Raw genomic sequence first — 15,792 nt, forward strand, 5'->3', positions numbered from 1 at the left:
CTCCAGTGGAAAAAGGGAGATTCCGTGATCGTACGAAATGTAGCATGCGCGTAACGCCAGGATGACACAAACCATTGTGGACATCCATGAGAGTGGAGGATGACATAGTGGAGCAGAATGCCCGTGTGAGGGTGTCCGGGGCCACATTCTCCTTGCCAGGCCGATAGAGAATGGTATAACCAAAAGAGGCCAGTTCCATCCTCCAAAGTTGTATTTTATTATTCTTAATTTTGGTTCGTTTTCGATTATCGAGCATGAAGGCGACTGATCGTTGGTCTGTGATCAATGTAAAGTGCTGGCGAGCTAGAAAATGGTTCCACTTCCGTACTGCCTCTATGATGGCTGTGGCTTCTTTCTCAACCGGAGGATAATGTAGCTCGGCACCTTGTAAGGTCCTGGACATAAATGCTACAGGACGACCTTCCTGATTCAGAGTAGCCGAGATCGCCACCTCCGAGGCATCACATTCAACCACGAAAGGGAGATTCTCATCGATGGAGTGAAGAGCCGCTTTCTCCAACTGTTTTTTGAGAAGGTTAAAGGCTGCAACAGCCGCTGTTCCCAGTGGAAATGATCTAGCATGCAGCAAGGGTTGGATTTTGTCCGAAAAATGAGGAATCCATTTAGCGTAGTATGCAAACAGACCGAGAGCCCGACGTAAAGAAGCCGGATTCTTAGGTGACGGGAGCTCTTGGAGCGGGCGAAGTCTTTCTGGGTCTGGCTTAATGATACCATTGCCTACGCAGTAGCCAAGGATGTTGATGGTCGGTTGCGACTCAACAGATTTGGATTCATTCAGGGTCAAATTACGGCGATGGAGGGCATCCCGAAATTTTTGGAGGTTGGAGTCGTGTTCCTGTTGATCGTGACCTGCAATGGTAATGTTATCAAGATAGGGAAAAGTGTCCCTTAGGTTTTCCTGCTTAACCAGGCCATCCATTGCCCGTTGAAAGACAGCCACTCCATTAGTAACCCCGAATGGGAGGCGACGAAATTGGTACAGCCGTCCATTAGCCTCAAAGGCTGTGTACTGCTTATCTGAGACCTTCAAGGGTAACTGATGATAGGCACTTTTTAAATCGTAAGTTGAGAACACTTTGTATTCGGCCAGTTTATTAACCATATCATCAATGCGTGGCAATGGGTAGGCGTCCAAGTCGGTATATTGATTGATGGTTTGCGAATAATCGATGCATAGTCGCTGTTTGTGAGGTTTTAGAGGGTTCTTGACAATGACGACTTGAGCCCGCCAGGGCGACGAACATGGTTCAATGATATCCTCTGCTAGAAGTCGAGAGATTTCAGCCGCAATAAAAGATTGGTCTTCCTGATTAAAGCGCCGCGATTTCGTTATTATCGGTTGGCATTGAGGCGGAATACTGGCAAATAATGAGGGTTCATCAAGTGAAGCTGCTGATAATGCACAAAATGGTAATTTAGATGGTATATTAGAAATAGTAAGTCCGGGTTTGGATCCACCAAACTCAATGGTGAGTTTCTTATGCTGTTTTTGGAAGTCCAGCCCTAAGAGGAGATCACTACATAAGTCTTTGAGCACCGAAAGTCGGGTGGAGGGATACATACGACCATGAAGTGTCATATCAACAACACAAAAGCCGGAGATTCTGGTATTAAGTGATGACTGGGCCATCGCAATTGCCTGGTCCGATGGGAAGACATGTAGTTTCAATTTCGCAACAATCTGTTCCTTAATGAAACTATCAGTACTTCCTGAGTCAATTAAGGCATCTAAGGTATGCCCTTTAATTGAAATTTTTGTGGCTGCCTGAGACAGGTTCTGTGGGCAAGCAGCTGTAATTGGTGTCGTTGCACAGAGAGTGGCTAAAACTCTCGGTGTGCTTCTTCGGGAGAGAGCTCGAGAGGAAGCTTGATAGGTCCTAGCTGGAGCATCTTGATAGGCCCTAATTGGGGCAGTTCGGTAGGTCTTAGCTGGATTGGCCCTCGTAGAGGCCCTTGATAGGCAAACTTTAGCAAAGTGTCCTTTTTTCCCGCAATAACTGCAGATTGCATTGCGAGCAGGGCAGGTTTTCCTAGGGTGAAAAGCATCTCCACAAAAGAAGCATTCCTTCCTAGATTGCCAAGAGGCTGCTAAAGTGGGGTCGTCCTCCTCTTCTTCATCAGAATTATCAGAATTAGATTCCCCCATGATAGGGTTCACCTGAGACCGCTTGAATTGTCTGGTTGCAGCTACAGCAGCAGATCGAGATCTGGGCAGCTGATAGAGGTCTGCATTTCTCTTTGCCAAATCCAGTGAACAAGCTAGGTCAAAAGCTTTTTGTAGCTCAAGTGTTTTACTTTCTAGTAGACGCTGGCGTATAAATGGAGAGGCAATCCCGCAGATGAAAGCATCACGAATCATTTCTTGGCGGTACAGCTCAGCTGAGGCTGCCTGAAAGTTACAATCTACGCTGAGCCTGCGAAGTTCTTGCAGGAATTCGTCAATTGATTCCCCTGGCCCTTGTCGGGCTGTGGCCAGTAGATGTCTAGCATAGACCTCATTTGGGGTCTTCGCATACAGTTTCTTAAGTGCCCGAATCACCTCTTCGTAATTATCCCAGTCATCAACATATTCGAACACTTTTGGGGTCACATAATTGACAAGTATCTTCAATTTAGCAGGAGCATCCACTTTACATTCATCCAGAAAATTCTCAAAAGTACGATACCAATGCTTCCATACCCTGCCAGCTGCTGGTGTATTCGGGTCCAAGTCCAGACGAATAGGTCTAAGGATTTTCTCCATGATGGTTCCCTGGATCCTTAACTTCCGAGTTTGTCTGAAGGTCTAGTATTTGTCAGTGTAAATACTAAGTTACTTAAATTGATGTAAGAAAAAGGAGACTTACCATCAAGTAACTTTAAAGTAAGCTTTAAGTAACTTATAAACACACTATATACAAGAGAGGTCTTTACCATGCCTCTGGTAGAAGCCTCTTACAATACTGAACAGACCAGTATTTATACCAGTCCAACAGGAAGTGACATATGACAGGAAGTGAGGTATGTACACAGTTCATAGTTCATAGTTCACAGGAAGTGATGACATAACTTCCCGGAAGTTAGCATTTTTATCACACATGCTTTGTCTACTTATTTGCTGGAGGCTGAGTATAATAGAGTCCAAGGAAAGCTCAAAGAAACGATAGAGATGGCAGACTGTGTTGCAGTTATCTCAGATGGGTGGTCAAATGTACGAGGGGAGGGCATCATAAACTACATCGTCTCCACTCCTCTCCCAGTGTTCTTCAAGAGCACAGACACAAAGGACAACAGGCACACAGGCACATACATTGCTGATGAGCTGAAAGCGGTCATCAACGATCTTGGATCACAAAAGGTCTTTGCAGTAGTTACTGACAATGCTGCGAATATGAAGGCTGCTTGGGCTCAAGTGGAGGAGGCCTACCCTCATATTACGTCTATTGGGTGCGCAGCTCATGGGCTCAACCTGCTCCTCAAGGACATCATGGGTTTGAGAACCATGGAAACACTGTACAAGAGAGCCAAGCAAGTTGTTAAGTATGTCAGGGGAAAACAGGTAGTTGCAGCAACCTACAACTCCAAGCAAATGACAAAGAACAAGAACACCACACTGAAGCTGCCTAGCAACACTAGATGGGGTGGCGTTGTCATAATGTACAACAGCCTTCTGGAGAGTAAGGAGTCGCTGCAAGAAATGGCAATGTCCCAGTCTGGGGATATGGAAACCACCATCAAGAAAATACTGCTGGATGATGTGTTTTGGGAGAGAGTGGTTAGCAGCCTTAAACTACTCTCACCAGTAGCATCTGCAATTGTTCAGATTGAAGGAGGTGACGCTGTCTTGTCAGATGTTCTCAGGCTTTTTGTTGATTTAAAAGAACAAATCAGCATTGCCCTACCCACATCCCTGCTGCTTAAAGCAGAGGAGAAGGCAATTGTTCAATTCATACAGACGCGTCAAGAATTTTGTGTCAAGCCGATTCATGCTGCAGCATACATGCTGGACCCAAAGCATGTTGGGAGACCAATACTTTCTGGAGAACAGATCAACAGCGCTTACAGTGTGATTTCTACCCTCTCACGCCACCTCAATCTGGATGTGGGCAAAGTTCTGGGAAGTCTGGCAAAGTTCTCTACCAAGCAAGGTCTTTGGAATGGGGACGGGATATGGGAATCATGCAAGCATATCAGTGCACATACCTGGTGGAAGGGACTTTGTGCATCTGAGGCCCTGTCACCCATTGCATCGGTGATACTCCAAATCCCACCTTCATCAGCGGCCTCTGAACGAAACTGGTCACTTTTGGGGAATACGCATACAAAGGTGCGCAACAGGCTGACTAACAAGAGAGTGGAGAAACTGGTGGCTATCCGGGCGAACCTACACCTTATTGAGCCAGATACAGAAGTGTCCACCACACAGCTAGACAGTGACACAGAGGAGGAAATGGACACGTCAGAGCCAGAGGAGCAATGATGAGTAGAAGACTCAAAGGGACAAAATAAGGACAAATTACAGGCTAAATAAGCTGACGCTCTTTTTATTTTATTTTAGATGGGTCTTTTTTGTGGGGGTTCAATAAAGTTCAAAATTATAACCTAAATAAAGTTTTGAAAGCCTGTTTTTATTTGTATGGATGGAACAGTATGTCTATTTTGATGACAAAGACAACATAAGGGTCAGAGACAAAAACCATCAGTGTGCAAAAAAACTCAAAAGTCCCAAAAATTCCCATGGAAAGTTTCCTCTTAAAAATTCCTGGAATTTTGCAACCCTACTATTAAGAACATAAGAAATAGGAGCAGGAGTAGGCCATTTGGCCCCTTGAGCCTGCTCCACCATTCAATATCATGGCTGATCTTCTACCTCATCTCCACTTTCCTGAACTATCCCCATATCCCTTGATTCCCTTAATATTCAAAAATCTATCGATCTCTATCGCGGGTGTCGGCGGGAGGCGCGAGCGGGAAGCTTAGAAAGGCTTCAGAGACCCAGGTAAGGCCTCAGACCGCGGGTGTCGGCGGGAGGCGCGAGCGGGAAGCTTAAAAAGGCTTCAGAGACCCAGGTAAGGCATACCAATCTCCAGTCTCTGAAGTCAGAGGGAAGGAGAGAGGTAAAAAGTAATCCAAGTGTGAAAGCGGGTAAGTGATTGGTTGGTAAGTATTTCTCTCTTTTTAAGCTTAAACTCTGTGGTTTATAGTTTCTAAGGTGCGATATTCATCATCTAGAATCAGGGCGGAGGGTATTTAAAAATAATATTAATAAATTTAATGAATTACATAGAATGGGAGATCAGGTGATGTGTTGCTGCTGCAATATGTGGGAGCTAGTGGACACCATTGATGCTCACGGTGATCACGTTTGCAGTAAGTGTTGGCTGCTCGAGGAATTCCAGCTCCGTGTTGAAGAGCTGGAGTCCGAGCTTCAAACACTGAGACACATCAGGGAGGGGGAGAGTTACCTGGACTCTGTGTATCAGGAGGTAGTCACACCAATTAGATTAATTAATTCAGATGTAGTCCGTGGCCAGGGTCAGGATGGTGTGACTAGAAGTGAGGCAGGTACGGGGATCCAGGAGGTAGTGTTGGAGGAGCCGCAGCCCTTGCTCTTGTCCAACAGGTTTGAGGCTCTTACTCCCTGTGAGGATGGGAACAGGGACTGCGGGGAGGATGAGCAACCTGGCCACAGCACTGTGGAGCGGGGGGCCATTCAAGTGGGGGGAGTTAAAAGAAATGTTGTAGTGGTAGGGGATAGTATCGTTAGGGGGATAGATAGGGTTCTTTGCAGCCGAGAGTGAGAGTCCCGAAGGCTGTGTTGCCTGCCCGGTGCCAGGGTTAAGGACATCTCCTCTGGGCTGGAGAGAAACTTGGAGTGGGAGGGGGAGGATCCAGTTGTCGTGGTCCATGTTGGTACCAATGACATAGATAGGACAAGGAAGGAGGTTCTGCTGAGGGAGTTTGAGCAGCTAGGGGCCAAATTAAAAAGCAGAACCACAAGGGTAATAATCTCTGGATTACTACCTGAGCCACGTGCAAATTTGGCTAGGGTAAATAAAATTAGACAGTTAAATGCGTGGCTCAAAGACTGGTGTGGGAGAAATGGGTTTTGCTTTGTGGGACACTGGCATCAGTACTGGGACAGGCGAGAGCTGTTCCGTTGGGACGGACTTCACTTGGCCAGTGCTGGGACTAGAATCCTGGTGAATCGAATAACTAGGGCTGTAGAGAGGGCTTTAAACTAATTAGTGGGGAGGAGGTTTTAAGAGAGCGAAAAATAAAAATGACAGCGGAGAAGGCAATAGAGCAAGGTAGCAGTGGGGGAATAAAAACCAGAGCGTGTCAGGAAGGGACAGAATGTATAATGATAAAGGTAAAGTAGTAAAAGGGGTAAAAGCAGGAATAAATTGTCAGAAAACATATTTGAAAGTTCTTTATCTGAATGCACGCAGCATTCGTAACAAAATTGATGAGTTGACGGTACAAATAACTACACATGGGTATGATCTGGTGGCCATTATGGAAACATGGCTGCAAGGTAATCATGACTGGGAACTAAACATACAAGAGTATTTGACAATTAGGAAGGACAGACAGGAAGGAAAGGGAGGTGAGGTTGCTATGTTAATCAAGGATGAAATCACTGCAATAGTCAGAAATGATATTGGGTCAAAGGATAAGGATAGTGAAACAGTTTGGGTGGAGATAAGGAATAATATGGGGAAAAAGTCACTAGTGGGCGTAGTCTATAGGCCTCCTAACAGTTGCAACTCTGTTGGTCGGAGTATAAATCAGGAAATAGTTGGGGCTTGTAATAAGGGAACAGCTATAATCATGGGAGATTTTAACTTTCATATTGACTGGACTAATCAAATTGGGCATGGCAGCATTGAGGAAGAGTTCATAGAGTGTATTAGGGACGGGTTCCTTGAGCAGTATGTAACTGAACCAATCTTAGATCTGGTCCTGTGTAATGAGACAGGATTAATAAAAAATGTCCTAGTAAAGGATCCCCTTGGAATGAGTGATCATAATATGGTTGAATTCCAAATTCAGTTGGAGGGTGAGAGAGTTGGATCTCAAACCAGCGTACTAAGCTTAAATAAAGGAGACTATGAAGGTATGAGAGTAGAATTGACTAAAATGGACTGGGAAAACAGATTAAAGTGTAAGACGGTACAAGAGCAGTGGTGTACATTCAAGGAGATATTTCACATCTTTCAAGATAAATATATTCCACTGAGGAAAAAGGGGAGTAAAAGAAAAGACAGCCATCCGTGGCTTAGTAAAGTAATAAAGGATAGTATTCGACTGAAAACAAGGGCATATAAATTATCCAAATCTAGTGGGAGGATAGAAGATTGGGAAGCATTTAAAAGCCAGCAAACAATAACTAAAAGATTAATTAAGAAAGGGAAGATAGATTATGAAAGTAAACTAGCAAAAAATATAAAAACAGATAGCAAGAGTTTCTACAGCTATGTAAAAAGAAAACGGGTGGCTAAAGTGAACGTTGGTCCCTTAGAGGATGGGACTGGGAAACTAGTGGTGGGAAACATGGAGATGGCAAAGACACTGAACAAATATTTTGTATCAGTCTTTACAGTAGAGGACACTAAAAATATCCCAACGCTGGACAAACAGGGGGTAATGGGGGGGGGAGGAGCTAAACACGATTAAAATCACTAAGGAGATGGTACTCAGTAAAATAATGGGACTTAAGGCGGATAAATCCCCCGGACCTGATGGCCTACATCCTAGGGTCTTGAGAGAAGTGGCGGTAGGGATTGTGGATGCATTGGTGATCATTTTCCAGAACTCCCTGGACTCAGGAAAGGTCCCGGCAGATTGGAAAACTGCTAATGTAACGCCCTTATTTAAGAAGGGAAGGAGACAAAAAGCTGGAAACTATAAACCAGTTAGCCTAACATCTGTGGTTGGCAAAATGTTGGAGTCCATTATTAAGGATACAGTAACAGAGCATTTGGATAAACATAATTTAATAGGACAGAGTCAGCATGGTTTTACAAAGGGGAAGTCATGTTTGACAAATTTGCTCGAATTCTTTGAGGATGTAACATACAGGGTGGATAAAGGGGAACCAGTGGATGTAGTGTATTTGGACTTCCAAAAGGCATTTGACAAAGTTCCACACAAAAGATTACTGATCAAGATAAAAAATCACGGGATTGGGGGTAATATACTGGCATGGGTGGAAGATTGGCTATCTAAAAGAAAACAAAGAGTTGGGATAAATGGTTCGTTCTCGGGCTGGCAATCAGTAACTAGCGGTGTTCCACAGGGGTCAGTGCTGGGACCCCAACTCTTTACAATCTATATTAACGATTTGGAGGAAGGGACCGAGTGCAACATATCCAAGTTTGCCGATGATACAAAGATGGGAGGGAAAGCAGTGAGTGAGGAGGACATAAAAAACCTGCAAAAGGACATAGACAGGCTAAGTGAGTGGGCAGAGATTTGGCAGATGCAATATAATGTTGGAAAGTGTGAGGTTATGCACTTTGGCAGAAAAAATCAAAGAGCAAGTTATTATCTAAATGGAGAGAAACTGCAAAGTGCTACAGTACAAAGGGATCTGGGGGTCCTGGTGCATGAAACACAAAAAGTTAGTATGCAGGTACAGCAGGTGATCAGGAAGGCCAATGGAATCTTGGCTTTTATTGCAAGGGGGATGGAGTATAAAAACAGGGAAGTCTTGCTGCAGTTATACAGGGTACTGGTGAGGCCACACCTGGAATACTGCGTGCAGTTTTGGTTTCCATATTTAAGAAAAGATATACTTGCTCTCGAGGCGGTTCAGAGAAGGTTCACTCGGTTGATTCCGGAGATGAGGGGGTTGACGTATGAGGAAAGGTTGAGTAGGTTGGGACTCTACTCATTGGAGTTCAGAAGAATGAGAGGCGATCTTATCGAAACATATAAGATTGTGAGGGGGCTTGATTGGGTGGATGCGGTGAGGATGTTTCCACTGATGGGTGAGGTTAGAACTAGGGGGCATAATCTTAGAATAAGGGGCTGCCCTTTCAAAACTGAGATGAGGAGAAACTTCTTCACTCAGAGGGTAGTAAATCTATGGAATTTGCTACCCCAGAGAGCTGTGGAAGCTGCAACATTAAATAAATTTAAAATGGAGATAGACATTTTCCTAGCAGATAAGGGAATTAGGGGTTACGGGGAGAGGGAAGTGGACGTGAGTCTAGATTCAGATCAGCCATGATCCTATTGAATGGCGGAGCAGGCCCGAGGGGCCGTATGGTCTACTCCTACTCCTATTTCTTTTCTTATGTTGAATATACTCAACGACTGAGCCTTCACAGCCCTCTGGGGTAGAGAATTCCAAAGATTCACCACCCTCTGAGTGAAAACATTTCTCCTCATCTCAGTCCTAAATGGCCAACCCCTTATTCTGAGACTGTGACCCCTGGTTCTAGACTCCCCAGTGTGTCATGTGTGACTAGACAGTGTTTGTTGGCATGACCCTCTTCAGCTGAACCCAATCCTGTCATCTTGTATTCACGCAGGCACGTTTTCCAGTGAGGGTCACTGAGCAGCTATCAGCAATGGGAACCCTGGCTGCTTTTTCCTCTCCATGGCTTGAAGTGCTGCAGCCAGTTGTAATATCCATACTGCCAAACCATTTGAATCAGCTAACTTGGCACCGATCAGCAATTAAACCTAGTACCTCCAAGTTTGTATAACTCAGCTACATGCTACCTTAACTAAAGGAAATCAAGAAGTAATAATTTTGACAAAGAATGCTCACTGGTGTTAAATTAGCATCATGTCTATGGAGACAGACACAATGAAGGTAGATAATGGAAAGCATAAAATATTAATACAATCAAAGCAGCAATTTGTCAATCAGAATGTGTTAAACATACTAGCAAATCTACCCATGTCAGTGCTTACGGACAGTGAAGAGAGTAGCTACCCCAACATTGACAGCATGGTTCCAACCTATATTTAGGGATAGAAAGCGGTTACTAAAGGGAGCTACTGGGTTGAACAAATAGATGTAGCTTATGTGTTGGACCCTCATGTAGTGAAGTAGCTATCTTCTCTATAGAAGTGCACTTGGGAAAGTGGCAGTGAGAGTGCACATACGCTGCTTCCCTAGCCAAGCTGTTCCAGTACAGCTATGACACTGCATCTTCGACAGTGTGGAAGATTGCCCAGGTACGTTCTCTCCTCAGAAAAACAGTATATATATAACCTTCCCAAAAAGTACCCAGTTAACCTCCTCCTAATCATCAGCAAAGTGACAGAAGGAGTAATCAATGATGTCATCAAGCAACACCAACTCACCAATAACTTCTCACCAGTGCTTAGTTCAGGTTCTGCCAGAATCACTTGGCTCCAGACATCATCACAGCCTTGATCCAGTTACGGATGCAACAACAGAATGCTAGAGGAGATGCAAGAATAGCTGCCCTCAACATCAAGCCAGCAATCGGCCGAGTATGGCACAAGGAGCCCTAGCAAAACTGAAGTCAAGGAGGGGCAAAGGAAAACCCCTATAGTAGTTGGTGTTATACACGATGCAAAGGAATATGGCTGTGATTGTCAGAGGGCAATCATCACAGCCTCAGGGCATCAATGCAGTAGTTCCTCAGGGAAGTGTCTTCAGCCCAACCATCTTCAGCTGCTTCATCAATGACCTCCCCTCCATAAGGTCAGGAGTGGGGTTGTTCATTGATGATTCCACAGTACCATTCACAACTCCTCCTTTGGGGTATCCAAACTACAATCCGAGAGTCAAATGTGGTCCACATGCCTTGTCAACTCAGTTCTATTTGCATTTATATGTCTTACTTGCTGATTTGTCTTGTTTGAATTTCAGAAGGTCATGGTTTCAAGCCCCACTCCAGAACTTGAGCACATCATTTAGGCTGGCACTTCTCTGCAGTACTGAGAGAGTGCTGCATTGTTGGAAGTGCAGTCTTTGAGAGGAACCGCTAATTGAGACCCCACCTACCTATTCAGGTAGATGTAAAATATCCCACAGTACTATTGGAACAAGAGCAGGGGGGTGCTCCTGGTGTCCCGGCCAACATTTATACCTCAACTAAAATCACTAAAAATTAGATTCGCTGGTCATTTATGTAATTTCTTGTTCGTGGGACATTGCTTTGCGAATTGGCTGCTGTGTTTGTGAACACAACCACCATGGCTGTACTTCAAAAGCAATAAATTTGCTGTGAAGCATATGGGTTATCCAGAGGACGTGAATTATGTTATATAAAAATGATTTATTTCATGGGCCTGGAGGTGATGCAATAGACTGTTCTTCATGCTGTTGCCTTAAATGATGGATAATGCAAAATCAGAACACCAAAATCTGTTTGAATCAGCTGCCTGGGGTATAATCGGAACATCCATTTAAACTTTATATGCTGTATGAGGCTCACAAAAACAAAACATTTGGGCGTTCCTACTTCATACCTTGCCCATTTTTTTATTTGTTCCTGGGATGTGGGCGTCCCTGGCAAGGCCAGAATTTATTGCCCACCCCTCAACATCAGATAGGTTTACTGGACACCAGTTGAGACTGCATACATACATATATACATATATATTTTTATTTAGACTCGTAGCTGCACGTTAACTGGCCTGCAACATAAAACAGCGAGTGTTGGCGTGCCTGCATGGAGTCCTCAATCCATCTACAACTTTACTATAACTTCACTGCAGTCCCCAATTCCTCTGGTGTCAAACCTCAATCATGGCAGTTCCCAGCTAGCCAACCTCATTTCAGTCCCCGCTGACAGGTTGCGGTGTTGCAGATTCCTAGTTTTACTGCACAATTACTGATACCTTCAACTCTGAACAATCGCCTACATTTTTGACAGATGCACGTGCTGATCTCATCATTTAGTTACTGGTCAGATTTGATATCAGACAATAATATGAAGGATTTTTTGCAACACCCTAAAGCAGCCCCTGAAATGCGCCCTCCTGCAACTTTGCTCGTGCGGATGGAGCCTTTACCTTGGACACCGAGGAAGTGGCCATTGTCTGAAGGTTCTCTCACAAATGCCGGGACATTCTTCTCCCGAACTCTGCTACACTGACTGGAATTCCCCGACACACAGCCGGTCGCCAGCTCTCCGGGCGGCCTATCAGAACGACGGTACTTCCCGCGACCGGGGCGAAGAGGCTGGAGGGGCGTCGCGATTGGCTGAGCGTGTTGCTGCTCACGGTTCAGAGTTCGGAGGTCAGAAGGCGGGGTCCTGCCGCGCGTGAGTTGTGCTTTAGTGCAGATGCAGACCGGGTGTTGCCTGTGCATCCGCTGAGTTTGCAGATCCGAGCAGTTAAATGATACAAACACAAGAATAAGACGGGCAATTGAGTGCGGATTCCTGAAATTTAGTTCACAGGCAAATGATGTTATGGCTTGTCTTTTCCGAAGGTCTATAGCAGCGCAGGTACGTAGCAGCAAGTAATGCTCTTAAGATGCGTTTGATCATCTAATTCCATGGGTTCCATATTGTGTGACCTTCAGTTGTTGTATGCCGTGGGTTTGCTGCGTATCATGGTCCAAATACACGAGCTCTGTCAAGGATGGCTTTCACAAAAACATTTTTTTTGGTGGATACGAAGTTAACTCGTTAGCTGCCTCCCCCCGTTAGTAGTGATAAGATTTTCGACTGACAGTTTACAAAAAACATGTACAAAACAATTTGAAGCGTCTTGATAGTGGGGAAAAAATTGAGCTATATACTTTATTATAGTAATTGGCATTGCTTAAAACCGTTACTTTTAAGCTGTTATGCTTCCCCTTCAGTGTAAAATGCATAATTTTTTCAGATTGGAAATAACGTACTGCTGATCCAGCAGTATATAATGTTTGATTAAGTTGTGCCAGCTCAGCTACTTACAATAACTATGAACAGTGAAATAAGGAAGAATATTTGGCAGCAAATGGTTACATCACATAAAATAATTGTTTTCTGCTTTCCAAAGTGCCAAAATGATTTTAAAGAAATAAAGTTAACAAAGTAAGTTAAATCCACTCTCTCTTTCTCCCCCCCCCCCCCCCCCCCCCCCCCCCCCCCCCCCCCCAAATCAGTCATTTCCTGTCTGTCTGGGACATTGAATCTGTAGTTTGATGCCCTTGAGGAATTCTTTGTTCCAAGTAATCAAAACTGTAGCCCATAATCTAGGCTGACAGTTCAGTGCAGTACTCCGGGAGTGCTGCATTGTTGGAGGTGACATCTTTTGAGATGGGTGAGATTTAAACCAAGGCCATGCCTGCCTGTTCAAGTGAATGTAGAAGAGCAGGGAGTTGACCTGGTGTGCGGGCAAACATTGATGCCCTCAACCAAAATCACTAAAAACCATTTAATTGGTCAAAAAGCAAGATACATCAGATATTGGAAATTTGAAATGAAAACTGAAAATACTAGAAACGTTCAGCAGGCCAGGCAGCATCTGTGGCAAGAGGCAGGTTGGGATAGCGTTTAAGGTCAATGATCCTTCGTCCGGAGGCTCTGACAGTCAACTTGAAACGTTAACCCTATCTTTGTCTTTCCACATATGCTGCCTGACCTGAGTATTTCCAGCACAATTTAATTGGTCATTCATCTCATTTACTGTTTGTGGGACCTTACTGTGTGCCAATTGACTGCCCGGTTTGCCTACATAACAACAGTATTTTCAATTCATTCAAATGTAATACATTGGTTGTGAAACACTTTGGGATGTCCTGAGGAATATAAATGCATGTTTTTTAAAATTATGTTAGTACACAGTGAACATAATGCATGGTTTACATTTACAGCATTTCAAGTATAAACTTCATAAAACAATAGGACTAACTAGTCTAATAGATGCTAACTATGAATAGATAGAGGTTTGCACCTTTGTGGTTTTGTTTCCTGATATATTCTGTAGGAACCTCAGGAACAGCATATACTGAATACCATATAATTTTTGCAAGTCTTAAATTGGAGATGTTGTGGTTGTCACTTTTGCTGTGTTTCACCAATTTAATTCAAAGTATTTGAGCCTGTGAAGAGGTGAGTGGGTAGAGCAAACTATATTAAAATATCTAGAATATTTTAAGCACAGTTCTTTTCCTTCCTGTCCCTACATTTCAGATGTTCTGAGAATTTAATGTACTGTTTCATGTGAATTTCTCAATTCTGTCTAGCTATAAAAATAACATTTTTAAAATGTGGATAGAAAGCTCTTTGGTGTAAAATACAATAAATCTTATAAATGTTGTATACAACTTACTTAAGCAGACTGCTAACTATAGGGCTTCATCATAATTAGCTACAAATTTAGTGTACAGTCACAATCAGCGATTCTGTAATGTGAGCATCCTTATTTGACTGTTATGTGAAGTGTATTAATCGTCAACACCTGCACTGATGGGCACTGTCAGCATAAAAGCTCATTCAAAAACAAATTTAAATGTTATACAAATAAAAGTTGCCTGGGAATATTTACAAGGTAGTAATGTAACCTTGAGGTTAAAATGATTGTCGCAAGCCAAGCTTCAATCATGCAGTTTGACATTCTGATATCTTGTGATTAGATTACTGCCTCATCATCCCAGATGCCTATTGCTGCTTATATGTTCAAATTACACTTTTTAAAGTCTAAAAGTTTGAGTGATCTGGTGCTTCCTGTCTATAATTAAAAATATTTTTCAGAAAGTCTAGTATACATTTTCTTTCTTAACACTATTTTAATTGTTTTTCTTAGCTTTCCAGAGTTCTGGGGACATCAACAGAGAAGCTTATTCCAGTGGTATCAGCTGTTCCTGTCTCCAAAAAACAGTAATTTAACAGCTTTATACATTTCATATATAACACTGATTTTGAATGCATCGATAAAACTTTAAAAATGATTGTGTGTCATTAATGTCTTTGCAGCAGGTTGATTGGTACGTGCTCCTAGTGTCTGTAGTGGGCTAATTGGTCTATGATAGGCACATGACTGATAACCACACAGCTGTTAATGCAGCATCAGTCGCACGATTACCAGGGATGCAGCCTGTCTTCAGCTCCTCTGCTCCCTCCCAGTTGCAGCCCTCCAGGCCTCGCTCCCTGCCCCAGCCATTCAAGTCCCATCAAGTCTCGGTCCTCTCTATCCTTCATGTTCTGCTGGTCATCGCACATAGAAACATAGACGATAGGAGCAGGAGTAGGCCATTCGGCCCCTCGAGCCTGCTCCGCCATTCAATGAGATCATGGCTGATCATCCAAACTCAGTACCCTGTCCCTGCCTTCTCCCCATATCCCTTGATCCCTTTAGCCTTAAGAAATATATCTAACTCCTTCTTGAATATATTTAATGAATTGGCCTCAACTGCCTTCTGTGGTAGAGAATTCCACAGGTTCACCACTCTCTGGGTGAAGAAATTCCTCCTCATCTCTGTCCTAAATGGCTTGCCCCTTATCCTTAGACTGTGACCCCTGGTTCTGGACTCCCCCGCTATCGGGAACATCCTTCCTGCATCTAGTCTGTCTAGTCCTGTTAGAATTTTATAAGTTTCAATGAGATCCCCTTTCATTCTTCTAAACTCTAGCGAGTATAAGCCCAATCAACCCAATCGCTTCTCATACGTCATTCCTGCCATCCCAGGTATCAGCCTGGTGAATCTTCACTGCACTCCCTCCATGGCAAGAACATCCATCCTCAGATAAGGTGACCAAAACTGCACACAATACTCAAGGTGTGGTCTCACCAAGGCCCTGTACAACTGCAGCAAGACATCCTTGCTCCTGTATTCGAACCCTCTTGCTACGAAGGCCAACATAC

The 15,792-nt window shown here is 43.8% G+C and overlaps 2 protein-coding genes across 4 annotated transcripts in view; one reads left to right on the plus strand and one right to left on the minus strand.

The window, feature by feature from the left end:
- orc3 (origin recognition complex, subunit 3) overlaps positions 1 to 12,156 on the minus strand; it is a 101,372-nt gene extending 89,216 nt beyond the window's left edge. For both annotated transcript variants that reach the window (XM_085997649.1, XM_085997648.1), the window contains exon 1: positions 12,010 to 12,156. In XM_085997649.1, coding sequence (XP_085853775.1) covers positions 12,010 to 12,033 — 24 coding nt within the window. In that variant the 5' untranslated portion in view covers positions 12,034 to 12,156. The remainder of the gene's footprint in view (positions 1 to 12,009) is intronic.
- Positions 12,157 to 12,243: 87 nt separating this feature from the next.
- The window catches only part of rars2 (arginyl-tRNA synthetase 2, mitochondrial), a 98,489-nt gene continuing 94,940 nt past the window's right edge, over positions 12,244 to 15,792 (plus strand). For both annotated transcript variants that reach the window (XM_085997650.1, XM_085997651.1), the window contains exons 1-2: positions 12,244 to 12,446; positions 14,734 to 14,807. In XM_085997650.1, coding sequence (XP_085853776.1) covers positions 12,411 to 12,446; positions 14,734 to 14,807 — 110 coding nt within the window. In that variant the 5' untranslated portion in view covers positions 12,244 to 12,410. The remainder of the gene's footprint in view (positions 12,447 to 14,733; positions 14,808 to 15,792) is intronic.

This window comes from Somniosus microcephalus, chromosome 9 (genome assembly GCF_052327205.1).
Source record: "Somniosus microcephalus isolate GS21.2 chromosome 9, FLI_Smic_1.0, whole genome shotgun sequence".
Classification (NCBI taxonomy): Eukaryota; Metazoa; Chordata; class Chondrichthyes; order Squaliformes; family Somniosidae; genus Somniosus; species Somniosus microcephalus.